Raw genomic sequence first — 15,075 nt, forward strand, 5'->3', positions numbered from 1 at the left:
GGGGGGGGGGGGGGGCGTCCCTGGGGTGCCAGGACGTGCCAGGAGGCAGGTGAGCGGGGACGGCCTGGCCACACTCCTTCTGAGGCCCCCAGGTCTTAGAGGTGGGTTGAGGGACGGCGGCCCTGATGCCTCCACTGCCCAGCAGCTGCCCGGGGAGCCACCGAGATGCAGACAAGCGTAGACATTCACGCATCTCGATGTACCTCACGTAACGTGTACACAGCGAAGGGACCTACACGCGCAGCTGGGGACCGGTTCGACGCGGCGCAGCGCACTTCCGGACGGTGAAGACGCCGCTTTGGACGCGCGCCCTTTTGAAGAATTTTTGGAAAACACGGGGCATGACCGCGTGCGATGCGGAGATAAACACGAAACCAGACACCCGCACAGTGTAACAGCAGCTACGTACGCAGCCTGGAAAGAACCACCCGAAAACAGTAACAGAGATTCTTCTGTGCTGTAGAATTAGGGGTAATGTTTGTCTTTTTCACTTTTTAAAAAACACATTTTATGGTTTCTGAGTATCTCCAGCTAAAGCCACGAACTACCGGAAGACACACAACCCCAAGACAGACGTGGCACGACGCGGCCACCCTGAGTTTTGGGGACTCACACCGGAACGGACCTCTGGGGACTTTACCCCACGCCCGCCCGGGGGACGCAGCGTGACGCCGTCTCCGTGCCCCCAGCGAGGGCCCCGCTGCCCGCGACCCCCGCCCCCCCAACTTGCCTCTCCTCTCCGCTATTTGCAGGTAACCCGTGGACAGGTACTGCTCCATGTCCTGCTGGAAGGCCTCCTCGAAAAACTTCTGCCGCTCCTTCAGCTTCGCTTGCTGGGTGTGCTCCGTCTCCAGGACCTTCTGCGCGTGCTCCGCGCCCAGGTCGGCTGAGGAAACAGAGAACTGCGTCAGGGCTGAGCAGGGACGGAGACAGGGAAGGGGAACAAATCTGGACCCCCGTGAACCTGCAAGCTGAGAGGCCGGTGCCCCCTTGGAGCCAGTTTGGGTGCGTCCTCGGGCCAGGGCATCCCGGGCCTTCACCTGTGCTGTCCCCCCTCCCGGAACGACCTTCCCGCCACATCTCCACTGTGTATGGAACAGCCGCTCATATGCCAAGACCAGCCTCTCCGTGAGCCCTTCACCTGACTCAGGGGGGACCTGCCGCTCCGTCCTGAGGCCTCCGCGTCATGGCCCTCCAGCTTCTGAAGCTTCCAGCGACAGCCCGGCAGGTGAGACTCGGGTCGCAGGGCCCGCGAGCGCTGGGGAGGGACAAGGACGCAGCCACGGGGGCGCGGGTCCCCTTGGCCCTGCTGCTCACCAGCCATGCAACCTGCCCGACGACCGCGGACTCCCCGGGCTTCACGGGGCCCTTCGGGATTTGGGACAGAGACAGGAACCCCATTGTGACATGCAACTTCAAAGGCATAATGTGGAAAGAACGTCGTGACTGAGGGGCCTTTGAGTCCAGGCCGAGCCAGAAAGAGCAGGCGACAGCTGTGAGTCCCACTGGCCCCAGCGGCGGCGGCGACTCACCAGCAGGACCCCCGGCGGCACTGGCCACCAGGTCCGCACTCTCTGGGGCCTCCCTGCCCTTGGTACCCCCACGGAGACACCGCTGACGACACCCGGGTCAGGCAAATACCATCGCTCACCCTGTCCGTGGGCCACAGGGGCACAAATCCCCGTGCCCCCTGTGTTTCACGAGGCAGCCCCCAAGATCCCTGGCTCCCCGGGGCTCACACCCTGTGGAACCCCGGACGGTGACCGCATCCGACTTCACTGCCACAATCAGCTTCCACCCCGCGGGCAGGCCTGTGCCAATCCGGCTCTTCAAGGCCCCCGCACTGTTCCCAGAGAAAGGGAAGTGACCAGGGACAGACCCCCAGGCTGGCTGAGAAGCGACGGGGCCAGACGGTAAGGAGCACAGGCGGGTGTCCAGGGACGGAGAGCAGTCCCCAGGGGCCACCAGCATGGAAGTAGGGGCCTTGCGGGAGCTGCGGCTCTGCCAACACGCTGACGGAGCGCGGAAGCGGGTTCCTCCCCGGACTCCCCGAGCGCAGCCTGCAGTCAGCCTGGGAGACGCAGAGCCTGGATGGCGGAGCCACAGACGGGGCGCGGAGACGCCTGTGCGGCTCCTTCCACCCACGAAGTGTGTGCCGGGCTCTTAGGCAGCGACGTGGGAATACTCCAGATACACCCGTCCGTCCAGCACTGGCCAAATCGGACTGGGGAAGGATCACAGAATGACAATTTGGGTTACTTCCTTTACACAAATATTCTGCAACAACTACCTGGTGGCACGCACGACGCTAGAGGCTGAGCTGGGTGGAACAGGATGCTTCGGCTACCTAACCGCAGAGCGAGAAACTGAGGGGCCCGAACACTGCAACAGACACAAATCCCCCCAGTTTTCCTCTGGGGAGGGACCCATCTTTGGGGCGTCAGAACTCCTAACTTAAAAACAAAACCAAAAACGAATCCACTTAAAAAATGGACGGAGAATTTGAAGAAACATTTTTCCAAAGAAGACATACAGATGACCAACAGGTACGTGAAAAGATGCTCCAACATTACTAATCATCCCAGAAATGCAAATCAAAGCCACATGAGAGATCATCTCCCGTCTGCTAGATCGACGGCGGTCACTGAGGAGACCAGACGACAGGTGCTGGCGAGGATGCGGAGAACGGGGCGCCCTCACGCGCTGCCCGTGGGAAGGCAAGCTCGTGCAGCCACTGTGGGAGACAGTGGAGGGTCCTCACTCAAGTTAAAACTAGAACTACCCTACGGTCCAGCACTCTCCCCTCCGGACCACATATCCAAATGACGTGAAAACAGCGTGTGGAAAAGACAGCCGCACCCAAGCATTACTCATGGTCGCCAAGACGGGGGGATAACACGAGCGTCAAGAATGAATGATGGGGGGGGTGCATGTCCACACGCATACAATGGAATACGGCTCATTCAAAAGGAAGAAGGAAATCCTGCCATCTGTGACACCATGGACAGGCCCCGAGGGCGTTATGCCGGGACAAGTCAGGCAGAGAAAGACAAATACTGCAAACCACTGAGATGTGGGCTCTAAAAAGGCCAAACTCGCAGAGCTGGGAGAGCAGCGGGGTGGTCACCAGAGACCGGGGTTGTGCGGGAAATGGGGAGAGTGGGCCAAAGGGCACAACCTTGTGGTTAGAAGAGCTCTCGTGTAAGACACTGTGCTTATAGTCCACAGTGCTCTATCATAAACTTCAAAGTCGCTAAGAAACTAGATCCTAAATGTTCTCACCACAAAAAAGAAATGACAGTTTTGCGAGGTGACGGCGGTGCTGGCAAACGCTTCGGCGGTAATCACACTGCGAGGTGCGTTTGCCTCGAATCAACACGTACGCCTTAAACGGACACAATGTTATCTGTTGATTATATACCAACAAAAATCCTGATGATGTTATCAAGTGACTTTTTTTTTTTTTTTTTAAAGTAGGCTCCATGCCCAGTGTGGAACTCCCAACCCTAAAGATCAAGACATGAGCTGAGACTGAGAGCTGGATGCCCCAGCGACTGAGCCCCCTCCAGGCACCCCTGCAATGATTTTTTTTTTTTTTAAGATTGTATTTCTTTATTTGACGCAGGGGCAGGGGAGAGCAAGCAGTTAGCAGGGGGGATGGCAGGCAGAGGGCAAGGGAGAAGCAGGCTCCCTGCAGAGCAAGGAGCCCGATGTGGGGTTCGATCCCAAGACCCTGGGATCATGACCTGAGCCCATGCCAGCCACCTGACCAACTGAGCCACCCAACCAACTGAGCCACCCAAGTGCCTGCCCCCAGCAGTGTTTTTTTTTTTTTTAAGATTTTATTCATTTATTTGACAAAGAGAGATCACAAGTAGGCAGAGAGGCAGGCAGAGAGAGAGGGGGTGGGGGAAGCAGGCTCCCCGCTGAGCAGAGAGCCCGATATGGGGCTCGATCCCAGGACCCTGGGATCATGTCCTGAGCCGAAGGCAGACGCTTAACTGACCAAGCCTCCCAGGCGCCCCAATGGGGTGTGGTCTTAATCCCAAATCAGTTACAGTCTCCAGGACTTAGAATATTCTGGGCATTCTTCTTGTATTCTGTCCTACATCCAAGCAAGGAATAGAAACTAGCATTAACTAAGCAACACCAACAGAAAGGAAACCTTCCCGACTTCATATAATTATAGCTATTGGCCCTACGCCGTGCCACTGTCCACACTTTAATAATCACTGTGGCATTCTCTGTGTTTCCACGTCCCCATCTCATAGGTCCGTTTACAGGGAGCCGGTGTGGAAGGAGCACAGGTCTGGACTCAGTCCAGGTCGGGGGCGCAGACATCCGAGGCTACTTCCCACAGACCCTGCAGGTTCCCTTGCCCGCACCTCTCTCCATTTTTCTGCTCAGGGTGCTCTTGGGAGTCAACTAACGGGTGACAGACGTCAGTGTATCAATGCTCCAGCGTCCCATGCTTTGGACAGGCTCCAGGAAGCATTCTGAACACGTCTTGGAGATCCTGGGGGAACGGCAGCCCTTGGCTCTGCTGTCCACTTGCATAAGGCTTCCCTGTCTTGGCGTTTCCTCCGAGCTCACGCTCTGCGTCCTCACTCCTGCTCTCCGGGATCGCCTCCCACACAAACGACCAGGCCCAGCTTCTAGAGAAACCCACGCTAGCCCATCCAGGACGAGCTGTCATGTAACCCTCTGCGCGTCCACGTCCTCCTCCATACGAGGAAGGTAAAAACACTTACTCGGTAAGGGGTTGGCAGGACTCAATGAGGGAAGGGATGGGAATCAACGGGCGCACAGCACCGACAACAGTGACTCCTCCTACCAGCGCCATTTGAGACAGCGGCCTCTAGAGCAGGAATATTATGATAAGGACACCTGAGCCATCACCCCGCGCCAGGACGTGTGCGACACTGAGAATCACACCAGCCCTCTCAGCCCCACTCAGGCACTTGGGCATCAGTCCCCTTCCAGGGGCCTTACTAGGTGTGCACGGGACTGAGCGGACTCGAAGAGGGGAGCGAGGGGACTGAGGAGGATGTGTCTTCGTTTGTGTCACAGCCGCCAACGCCTCTGCCCAAACACCTCCTGGCTGCCGCGTGCGTTGGAGTAGGTCAACCCGGACAGATGAGAGATGCTCCAGACGTTTCAAGCAAAGTTAAATTCATCTTAAAAAAAATAATTCCAGGGGCGCCTGGGTGGCTCAGTGGGTTAAGCCTCTGCCTTCAGCTCAGGTCATGATCCCAGGATACTGGGATCGAGCCCCGCATCGGGCTCTCTGCTCAGCGGGGAGCCTGTCCCCCCCGCCCCCGCCTGCCTCTCTGCCTACTTGTGATCTCTCTGTCAAATGAATAAACTCTTTAAATAAATAAATAAATAAATAAAAATTCCAGAATAAGCAGCTCAGAAACAGAGATCAATGTAGAAATCATCAAAGGGGTTTTCACTAAAGAACACCTTGTGTTAATCGAATTAAGACTTTCTATAGACAGTTGTACAAGCTTGAAAACGTTCATTCTTCTCAACACTTCTGCTTCAGAAGTGCAATTCTCTCCTGCTTCTGAATTCTAAGTCCTATGGGTTTTTTTTTTTAAGATTTTATTTATTTATTCATGAGAGACAGAGAGACGGGCAGAGGCAGAGGGAGAAGCAGGCTTCCCACTAAGCAGGGAGCCTGATGCTGAGCTCGATCCCAGGACTCTCGGACCATGACCTGAGCCGAAGGCAGATACCGAACAAGTGGACGGCCAGTCCTATGGTTTTTTTATCTTAGGTTTTCTCTATTGGAATGAAATCCAATCATGTGTCATCCCTCACAAAAGGAGGGGTAGATCACGGAATTTAAAATGCCTTAAAAAAGGGGAGAAGATCACGGTTTTTGGTTTTCAAGCATGTGACGCAGTCGTTCTGGAAATACAGGCGACCGCCCGATGTCAGCTTGTCCCTGACTTCCGAGCTGATCGCGTGGTGACAGTCGCTGAGCAGCACGGCCACTCGAACCAGCTCTGCGGTCAGGGGGACGATGAAAAAGCACAGGGCGGACGGCAGACACAGCCGAGTGGCTCAGCCATGCAGAAGCTGCACCGCGGCCTGGGGCCTGAGCAAGAAGGTTCTAGGGTCAGCCCCACGGTCAGCCAGCTCTCGCCGCCGGACAGCCGCATCTGGGGTGCTGCCACTGTGGGAGGCCGTCTGCCGGAGGATTTCAGAGCTAGGGGTTTCACAGCATCCAGATTTTAGAATGACTGTGGGAAAATCTTAAATTTTCTACAAGGAAAAATGACCCCTTATTCGTGCTCGAGAGGTCATTCATTATACTGGGAAAAGACAAATACAAAGATTTTAAAAAGAGCTTCAACATACAATCTTAAAGTTAAAAAGAAAAAAAAGAACGACGCATGCACAAGCAGCACTAGCTCTCCCGCCGGAAGGCCGGAGCAGTCACCAGCACGTCACCAGCCAGCTCTGCACCCCCACGGTCGGCCCCGCTTCCTGTGACTGCCACGTCCCCTCCAGATGACACTTTCTCACAACAAACTGGTATCAGCAATTCTCAACTGCAGGTTTCATTGGGCCGTAAGAGTTGGGGGGGCAGGTGTGTATGTGAATCCACTGAGCTCCTTCCTGGACCGTGTCAAACCCCTCCCCGCCTGTGCCTGCGCACAGAGCTGGGGACACTGACAGACGACAGCTGTGGAGGGCTGAAACGGCCCCCAAGCCTGCGGGGAGCCAAGAAAGGGACAATGTAAGGAAAACAGGAGAAACCTTTCGGGTAGAGTTGACAATAATCTCGTGAATCCTAAAATGTTAGAAGAGAAACAGGGAAATTTCTTAAGTATGAGAGTTAAGAAAAATGCTGGTAATCTCCATATATCATTTAAATATCGAGAACATTTTTCATTCGAGCTAAATAACCAAGAATAAAAATAAATTTAAAATCTAGAAGATATTCACAATTCAGATGTTTTTAGACAGTTAGAGTGTAAGAATTCTGTGATAGTCAAGTGCATGTGACAGGATCCAGGCAGATCACGTGACATCTCTGTACATTTCTAAACACAATCAGGTAAGCAGGGGCAACTGTGGGGCTCAGTCGGTTAAGCCTCCAACTCGATCTCAGCTCACATCTTGATCTCAGGGTCATGAGTTCAAATCCCACACTGGGCTCCACGATGGGTGTGGAGGCTACTGTTTTGTTTTAAAGGTAAACAAATCTCTTTCCTGACGGTTTTTAATTAGAAACTTAAGGACTGACAGACTGTCAAATCACACGACCACTAAAGACCATACTAAATTCTATCCGTATGACAGAATTTAAACTCTGGGACTAATGTTTTTCATGCTTCTAATTATTTGCATTTATTTAACAGGTCTCTGTGGGTGCACGAATCATGCATGTACATTGTGGAAAATTTTTAAATTTTTAAAAGCACAAATAATAAGGTGAAAATCCCTCTTAAGCAACAATGAAGAGGTGACCACTGCTGGCATCTGGCAAACATGCATCAGATTTTCTTTTGTCCTATTAGGTTGAACTGTACAAAACTGCAACGTCTGATTCCCCCACTCCCCTTTTTCTCTTCAGTGCCACTAACATAGTTGTTGAACTCTGTACTTTTAAGTAGTCACAAGTTCATGCGATGTTGTCAAGAACAGGGTATAGAGGGTGGCCCCACGCACCCCCCCACCAAACCTCCACCGATGCGAACATCTTAGTTAATTATGGTGTAACATCAAAACCAAAATAAATGACACTGGTACAACCCCCAGAGGTCATTCCAATTTCATCATTCACTCCCTTGAGTGTGTGAGCATGTGTGTGTGGGGGGAGCTCTATGCAGTCTTATCCCACGTACAGTCTTACACAACAAACCACAATCAAGACACCCAGCTGCGCCAACCCCCCAAGGCCCCCTCATGTGACCTCCTGTGACCACACCCTTCCTCCCCAACCAGGAATCTGGTCTCCAAATCTATTAATTATGTTATTTCACAAATGTTACAGAACGGAATTATGCAGTATATATCCTTTTGGGACTGGCTTTTTTTCACTCAGCATAATTTCCTCGAGGTTCATCCCAGCTGGTGCACATGCGGATAATTTGTTTTTATTGCTGAGTCCACGGTCTGGATGTACCACAGCTTAACTGCTCACTCATGGAAGGACAGCTGAGTTGTTTCCAAATTGGGCTACCACGATAAAGCTGCTATGAACATTTGTGTACCAGTTCTTGGATGAAAATAGGTAATTTCTGAGATTAATGCCCAAGAACGCAATTGCTGGGTCATAAGGTACATGCCCGTTTTTTGTTTTGGTTTTTTTTTTAGTTTTGAAAGAAACTGCCAAACTCTCTCCCGCAGTGGCTGCTCTACATTCTAGCCCCGCCAGCAGTGTACCCGTGACCTCGCCAGCACGGTGAGACCTTCCAAATGTAATGCAGGAAATCTGTCCTTTTCTTCTCCTTCTCTCCAGAGTTTGTGTCTATTAGAAACAACTCTGGGCTTCCTCTTATTTTCAATAATTCCTATTTTTCTAAAGGCACTTTTAGTTCCCTGAGATATTTCTTCCCTCTCTCCCCCCACTACTTTTCATTTGGACTTAATAAATATTTAATTTTGGAAAAATTCTGTTCAGAAACTTGGGACTCAGATGAGGGCAAAATATACAAGATTTCTCTCCAGTGTTAAAACCCAGGTAGTTCTTCTGTTTTTGTTTTTACTAGTTAGCAGTAAATTAGTTTCAAAATAAGGTATACTCATACTAGCTTATAAGTTTTCAAAATAAGGCATACTCAACAATGTTTAAAGTCTGCCAACCTCCTGCCCCAACCTTAAAAAAAGTGAATACAGATTGTCTTAACTAGATCGAAAACAGACTTTTACACTAATGGTTTCCTGGAACTGGGGTTTTTATTATGTCCATTTTAAAAATTTCAAATTCTGTACCCAACACTTCTACAGTTTTTAACAGTTTTCTTCTAGCCTTCATCAACAATTAGTTGTTGAGACAGACTTGTAAGTATTGTAAACCATACGTTATTTCTATGAAAACTATAAAGTAGTAAAGAGCCCTTATTCCTCAGGACTGGTATTTTTAAGAAGATTTTCTGTGCATGGAGAGTTACCGAAATTTTTCAATAAAGTTAAATGACTTTTTAAGAGAATTTTTCCTTACCTCTGACACACACCTGCATGTGCGCAAACACACACACACACACACACACACACACACTCCCCTTATACACATTTATAGGGAACCATAATTTTTTTCACATGCAATTAAGAAAGGATGTTCCTTACCTACAGTACAGTAGTGTTGCAAAATGGCAGGTTTTGCAGACAGAATAACTAACTTTCGGACAACAAAGCGCTCCTTGCAAGCCCTGAGAAGGCTTTCCAAAGCTCGGTCCTCCGGGACAGCTCCTAGAGCAGCTGTTTCCTAAACTCATGTCACCGGAAACAAACACAAGTCCACTATCTAAACTTCTGGCACATTTTACAATTTCTACCAACCGCCCTGAAGGAAATGACCACTATCCAGAGTATGAGTAAAGCAGATAGTTTTGTGTGCACAAGGTCTGCTGAAAACCGTGGGGCAGAAACGCTCAGAAAAGACAGCTTGCTGTCCTTCATGGGAGGGACAAGGCGCTCAGAAGCCGCCCCCAACCCCAGTGCAGCCGTGAGCCTCTGGGCCCCACCATTCACCCCTCTAGGCCCGGGGCTTCCTGTCAGTGAAAATGGGGGTGGGGGGGCAGGGTTCAATGACTTCCATAAGGAGGTTACATCCAATTCTAAATACCATGCTTCTATTTTTACTTGCAAAATGGTGACTGGGGCAGGAAGAGGCAATCCTAAATCCTGTGTCCTTTTTGGTAAAATTATATGAAAACCAGATTAGCAGTAAGAAACATGGACCTTTTCAATTAGACAGTGACATGTCGAGAAAATTAGCTTCAACTAGTAACAAAAACCTGGTGGTATTTCTGCATTCATTTTCCTGCTTAAACAATGATTAGAACCCAAAAGCTTCAGATTAATGGACAAGTGAGCAGTGCCGTCTGCGGCCAGAGGCTCTGTGAGTTATTAACCTGTTGGGACAGCCACACGCTGGGGTTGGGCGGGGGGCGGGGGGCTGCCAGGAGAGCTTCGTGGCCTGAATATGAGCGCAGGGAGCGCCCAGCCTGTGGCATTTCCTGCAGGGGATCAACAAAGGACCTGATGGCCAAGATGAGTCACCATTCAAGGCAGTGGTTCGATGCCATTTGAAAGTGCTATCATTCTGGGATACGTTGACAAAAGATACCTTTTACACAAACAGTATATAAAAGTGATAAAATATCAAGCCTATCTCATGATATCCTATTCCTTGGATGATTTCCAATTTTTTTCTTATAAGACTGGGAAAAAAAAACCAAACCCCAGTCTCGAAGCTTTGTGTTATAAATATTTGGACAAGAGCTTGATTACCTAGAATTTTTAAGTCAGATCTGACACTTTCCTGAATTTTACTTAGGGTACTGACCTACTTAATAAAAATTATTGGGGTGGGGGGGCATTAGATCTTTAGAGAAATCCTTTCCAATTCCAAAGGTATTTTTCTGTTACTACAGGAAAGACCATAAAAAGTATAAACCAGCTGCTTATGTTTAAATGTGGAAATCAGCTATTCCAGAGCTCATTCACATGGGTTACGGAGATGGGAGGCCAGGGGTTCTCAACATTTCGCGGCATCAAAATCAACTTGAGGGCTGATGAACAGAGACATTGCTGGGCCCTGTGCCTGGAGTTTCTCATTCAGTAACTGCTGGGCCAGAGAATCTGCATTTCTAACCAATTCCCACATGATGCTGACGCTGCCGGTCTCAGGACCAGACTTTGGGAACCACTGCTCTAGGTGAACTGTATCTGTTCTTCCACTTCGTTCAAATTCTTACTTTGTGCAAATATTTATACAATGGAAAAAAAAAATACATGACGGGGAAGCTGCCACACTTCAGGAAGATGACAGAAACGTCATCTCCTTGATGCTTTTCAAACTCTCTGGTGTATCATCTAAAAAGGAAAATCTCCAGCAGCAACTGAAATGCAGAATCATAAACCAGTGTGACCTATGGTCATCTTTACTGGTGAGAGACAAGTATGTTCGGGGCAGGAGTCCCTCTGGAGCAGCTTGATCTTATTCTGTGGAATCCCTTTCCAGGCCCTGCTCAGTGGCCTGGCGGCTTCATACAGCAAGAAACAAAAATGTGACCAGATCCTGTCGGTCTCCTGGATTTCTGCCTACAAAGGCCGGTACAAGTGAGTCTCTCCCCACCCCCCTTTCCCTTTCCTAAATTTGGATTAGCAGAAGAAAGTATTTGTGGACCTGGATCCTTGGGTATAGCAACTTCAGTAAAGATGCATTGTATGTACCCTTAGTTTCTATTGACCCGCTTCCTCCCAGAGATGGTCACGGGCTCTATCCGCCGTGTTGTCTGTCACGAGGAGAAGCACAGGGACCGATGAAGGCGCAGGCTCTGTGAGCCTGCTGACCTAGCTGCTGTCACAGACTGGGCAGTTCACAGCTCTCACCAGCCTGGCGCCTGTTCAGACAGACACTGCCAGGAGGTAAAGGCCTTTGCTAAGGGACATCTTCGGCACCAAGGCCGTGTAACTAGTGGGCAGCACTCGAGCACTTGAACGCTCTTAGAGAGCTGACCACCTAATGGAAAATCCCTGTGACAGTGTAAGTTGGTCACAAAATAGGTTTTTGTGACACTAGGTCACCAAGCAACCTAGAGAAAATTTCTGTGCAATGAGGTACACGGTAAAATACCACACGATCTCCAACCCAGTGGCATATCCCTCTTACGAATTGGTACTGGCTCCGGGAGACCCAAGGCGTAGCTAAAGCTCTTAGTGTGTATACAAGAAAACTGGCTGCAGTTTTCCTTTTGTTGTGTTCTGTGTCTTCAGAGCTTGGCTTCACCACTAGTGAGAACATTCACTCAGGTCTCTGCCGACCAGAGACGCGGGTACCAGTGTGGTACAGCGAAACAGCAGCTGACAAGCAGCAGCATTCTGTCTGTCTGCTCTAAGGGGAACCTGTCATAAGGCGTCCCGGGTCCATAAGGGGTCTTTGCAGTCTCAACCTTCACTGTCACTAATTAGGTTGGCAGAAATGTGGATTGCACCTCATCTGTGGCTAGATCTTTCTCAAGCTAACGCTCTGGCTCTTGGGCATCTTTTGTGGTTCCATACAAATCTTAGGATTATTTGTTGTAGTTCTATGAAAAATGCCATTGGCATTTCATAAGGATCACAATGAATCTTTAGATGGCCTCGGGTAGTATGACCATTTAACAGTATTAATTCTCCCAATCCATGAATATGGTATACCTCTCGACCTATTTGTGTCATCTTCAATTTCTTTCATTAATGTCTTATAGTTTTCAGAGTATAGGTTTTTCACCTCCTTGGTTAAATTTATCTCTAGGCATCTTATTCTTTTTGATGCCATTGTAAATGTGACTGTTGTCTTAATTTCTCATTCTCATGTATAGAAATGCAACAGATTTATGTGTATTAATGTTGTATACTACAACTTCACTGAATTCTTTTATTCTAAAGATTTTTTGATGGAGTATGTTTTTGCAGCACTTAATCCATTTACACTTAAAGTAATTATTAATAGATATGTACTTACAGCCGTTTTGTTGATTGTGTTCTGGTTGTTTCTGTACTTCCTCTCTTCCCTTGTGATTTGATTTTCCTTAGTGTTCTGTTGTACTCCTTTCTCTTTATTTTTTGTGTATCTATTATAGGTATTTGGTTTGTAGTTCATGAGGTTCCTATACAACATCCTATGTACACAGCAGGCTGTTTTAATTTGGTGGTCACTTAAGTTTTGGCATAGTCTAAAATGACTACATTCCTTCCCCCCTTCCCCAGCTGATGTTTTAATTTTGGAGATATTTTACATCTTATTTTGTGAATTGATGATTTTATTACTTTTGTCTCTTAACAGTCATACTAGTTATGTAGGTGGTTGATCTATTACCCTTACTATATGTTCACAATTACCAGTGAGAATTTTTCTAATATTCTTATTTCTAATGATGGCCATTTCTTTTCTATTTTAAAAAGGCCCATTTTGCACCCACTCTGGAAAACAGTATAGAGATTCCGCAAAAGTTAAAAAAAAAAAAGAACTATTCTATGATCCAGGGACCGCACTACAAGGTATTTACCCAAATAATACAAAAATACGAATTTGAAAGGATACATGCACCCTGAAGTATATATAACCGCATTCTCTACAATAGTCAAATTATGGAAACAGCCCAAGTGTCCTAAATTGATGAATGGATAAAGAAGATATGGTACATACACACAACACACACACACAAACACAAACACACACACAACATGGAATATTACTCAACCACATAAAAGAATGAACTCTTGCCATTTGCAACAACATGGATGGAGCTAGAGAACATTAGCCTAAGTAAAATAAGTCAGTCAGAAAAGGCAAAGATCATATGATTTCACGCATATGTGGAATTTAAGAAACAAAGAGCAGGGGCACTTGGATGGCTCAGTCAGTTAAGTGTCTGCCTTTGGCTCAGGTCATGATCCCCAGGTCCTGGGATTAAGTCTCATGTTGGATTCCCTGGTCAACAGGGAACCTGTTTCTCCCTCTTCCCACTGCTCCCCTTGTTTGTGTGCTCACACCCTCTCTGTCAAATAAATAAATAGAATCTTAAAAAAAAAAAAAAAAAAGAGCAAAGGGGGAAAAAGAGAGAGAGAGGCAAACCAAGAAACAGATTCTGAACTGTAAACCAAACTGATGGTCTCCAGAAGGGAGGTGGGTGGGGGGATATGCTGAAAAGATGACATGGATTAAGGAGCACCTTTGTGATGAGCACTGGGTGATGTAGAGAAGTGCTGATCACTATATGGTACACCTAAAACTGATATTATACCAGATGTTCACGAAGTGGAATTTAAATAAAAACTTTAAAAAAATGAAGAAGTCCCTTTAATTTTCTTGCAAGGCCACTTAGTGGTGATGAAGTCCTTCATGTCTTGCTTCTCTGGGAAACCCCTATCTCTCCTGAGTGGAGAGTGGTAACTGAGTGGTAACCTTGACAGGTAGAGTATCTTGGCTCTAAGTGCTTTCTTTCAGCATTCTGAATATATGATGCCGTTCCCTTCAGGCCTGCAAAGTTTCTGCTGGACATCAGCTGACCATCTTATGGGGCTGTGGGGAGATTCCTGGTATGCAACCAATTGTTTTTCTCTTATAGTTTTTTTCTTTTTTTTTAAAGTAGGCTCCGCACTCAGCGTGGGGCTTGAATTCACAACCCTGAGATCAAGACCTGAGCTGAGATCAAGAGTTGGAGGCTTAACCAACTGAGCCACCAGGTGCCCCTCTCCTATTGCTTTTAAGATTCTCTGTTTTTTACTTTTGACATTTTGATTATGTCTTCCTATGAGTCTCTTTGGCTTCATCTTATTTGGAATTCTCTGTACTTCCTGGGCTTGAGTGTCAGTTTCCTTCACCAGGATAGGAAAGGGTTCAGCCATTACTTCTTCAGATAGGTTTTCTGTGCCTTTCTCTCTCTCTTCTCCCTCTGGGACCTCTATAATGTAAATGTTACTATGTTTGATGCTGTCCCAGAGGTCTCTTAAACCTTCCTCATCTTTTTGATTCTTACTTTTTGCTGTTCCAGTTGATTTCCACTGCCTTGTCTTCCACATCACTGACCTGTTCTTCCACATCATCTGCTCTGCTGTGGAGCGCCCCCCGTGTATTTTTCATTTCAGTTACTGTATGTATTTTTTGGCTCTGGATGGTACTTTTTAAAGTTTTTACTTCTTTGTTGAAGTTTGCGTTGTGTTCATCCATTCTTCTCCTGAGTTTGATGAGCAACTTTATGACCATTACTTTGAATTCTTTACTTGGTAGGTTGTTGATCTGTCTCCTTTACCTCTTTTTCTGAGGTTTAGCTGTATTCATTTGGAATATATTCCTCTGTCTTCCTCCTTTTGCCTCTCTGCACTTGTTTCTATATCTTAGGTGTG

General features: G+C 47.9%; 1 protein-coding gene across 1 annotated transcript in view; it reads right to left on the bottom strand.

The window, feature by feature from the left end:
* The window catches only part of DTNBP1 (dystrobrevin binding protein 1), a 127,360-nt gene that overhangs the window by 8,807 nt on the left and 103,478 nt on the right, over window positions 1-15,075 (bottom strand). The window contains exon 8 of the mRNA XM_032861604.1: window positions 731-886. Within this exon, the coding sequence (XP_032717495.1) occupies window positions 731-886 (156 nt within the window). The remainder of the gene's footprint in view (window positions 1-730; window positions 887-15,075) is intronic.

The sequence above is a fragment of the Lontra canadensis genome, unplaced genomic scaffold (genome assembly GCF_010015895.1).
Source record: "Lontra canadensis isolate GAN:19392208 unplaced genomic scaffold, GSC_riverotter_1.0 scaffold21, whole genome shotgun sequence".
In the NCBI taxonomy this organism is placed as follows: Eukaryota; Metazoa; Chordata; class Mammalia; order Carnivora; family Mustelidae; genus Lontra; species Lontra canadensis.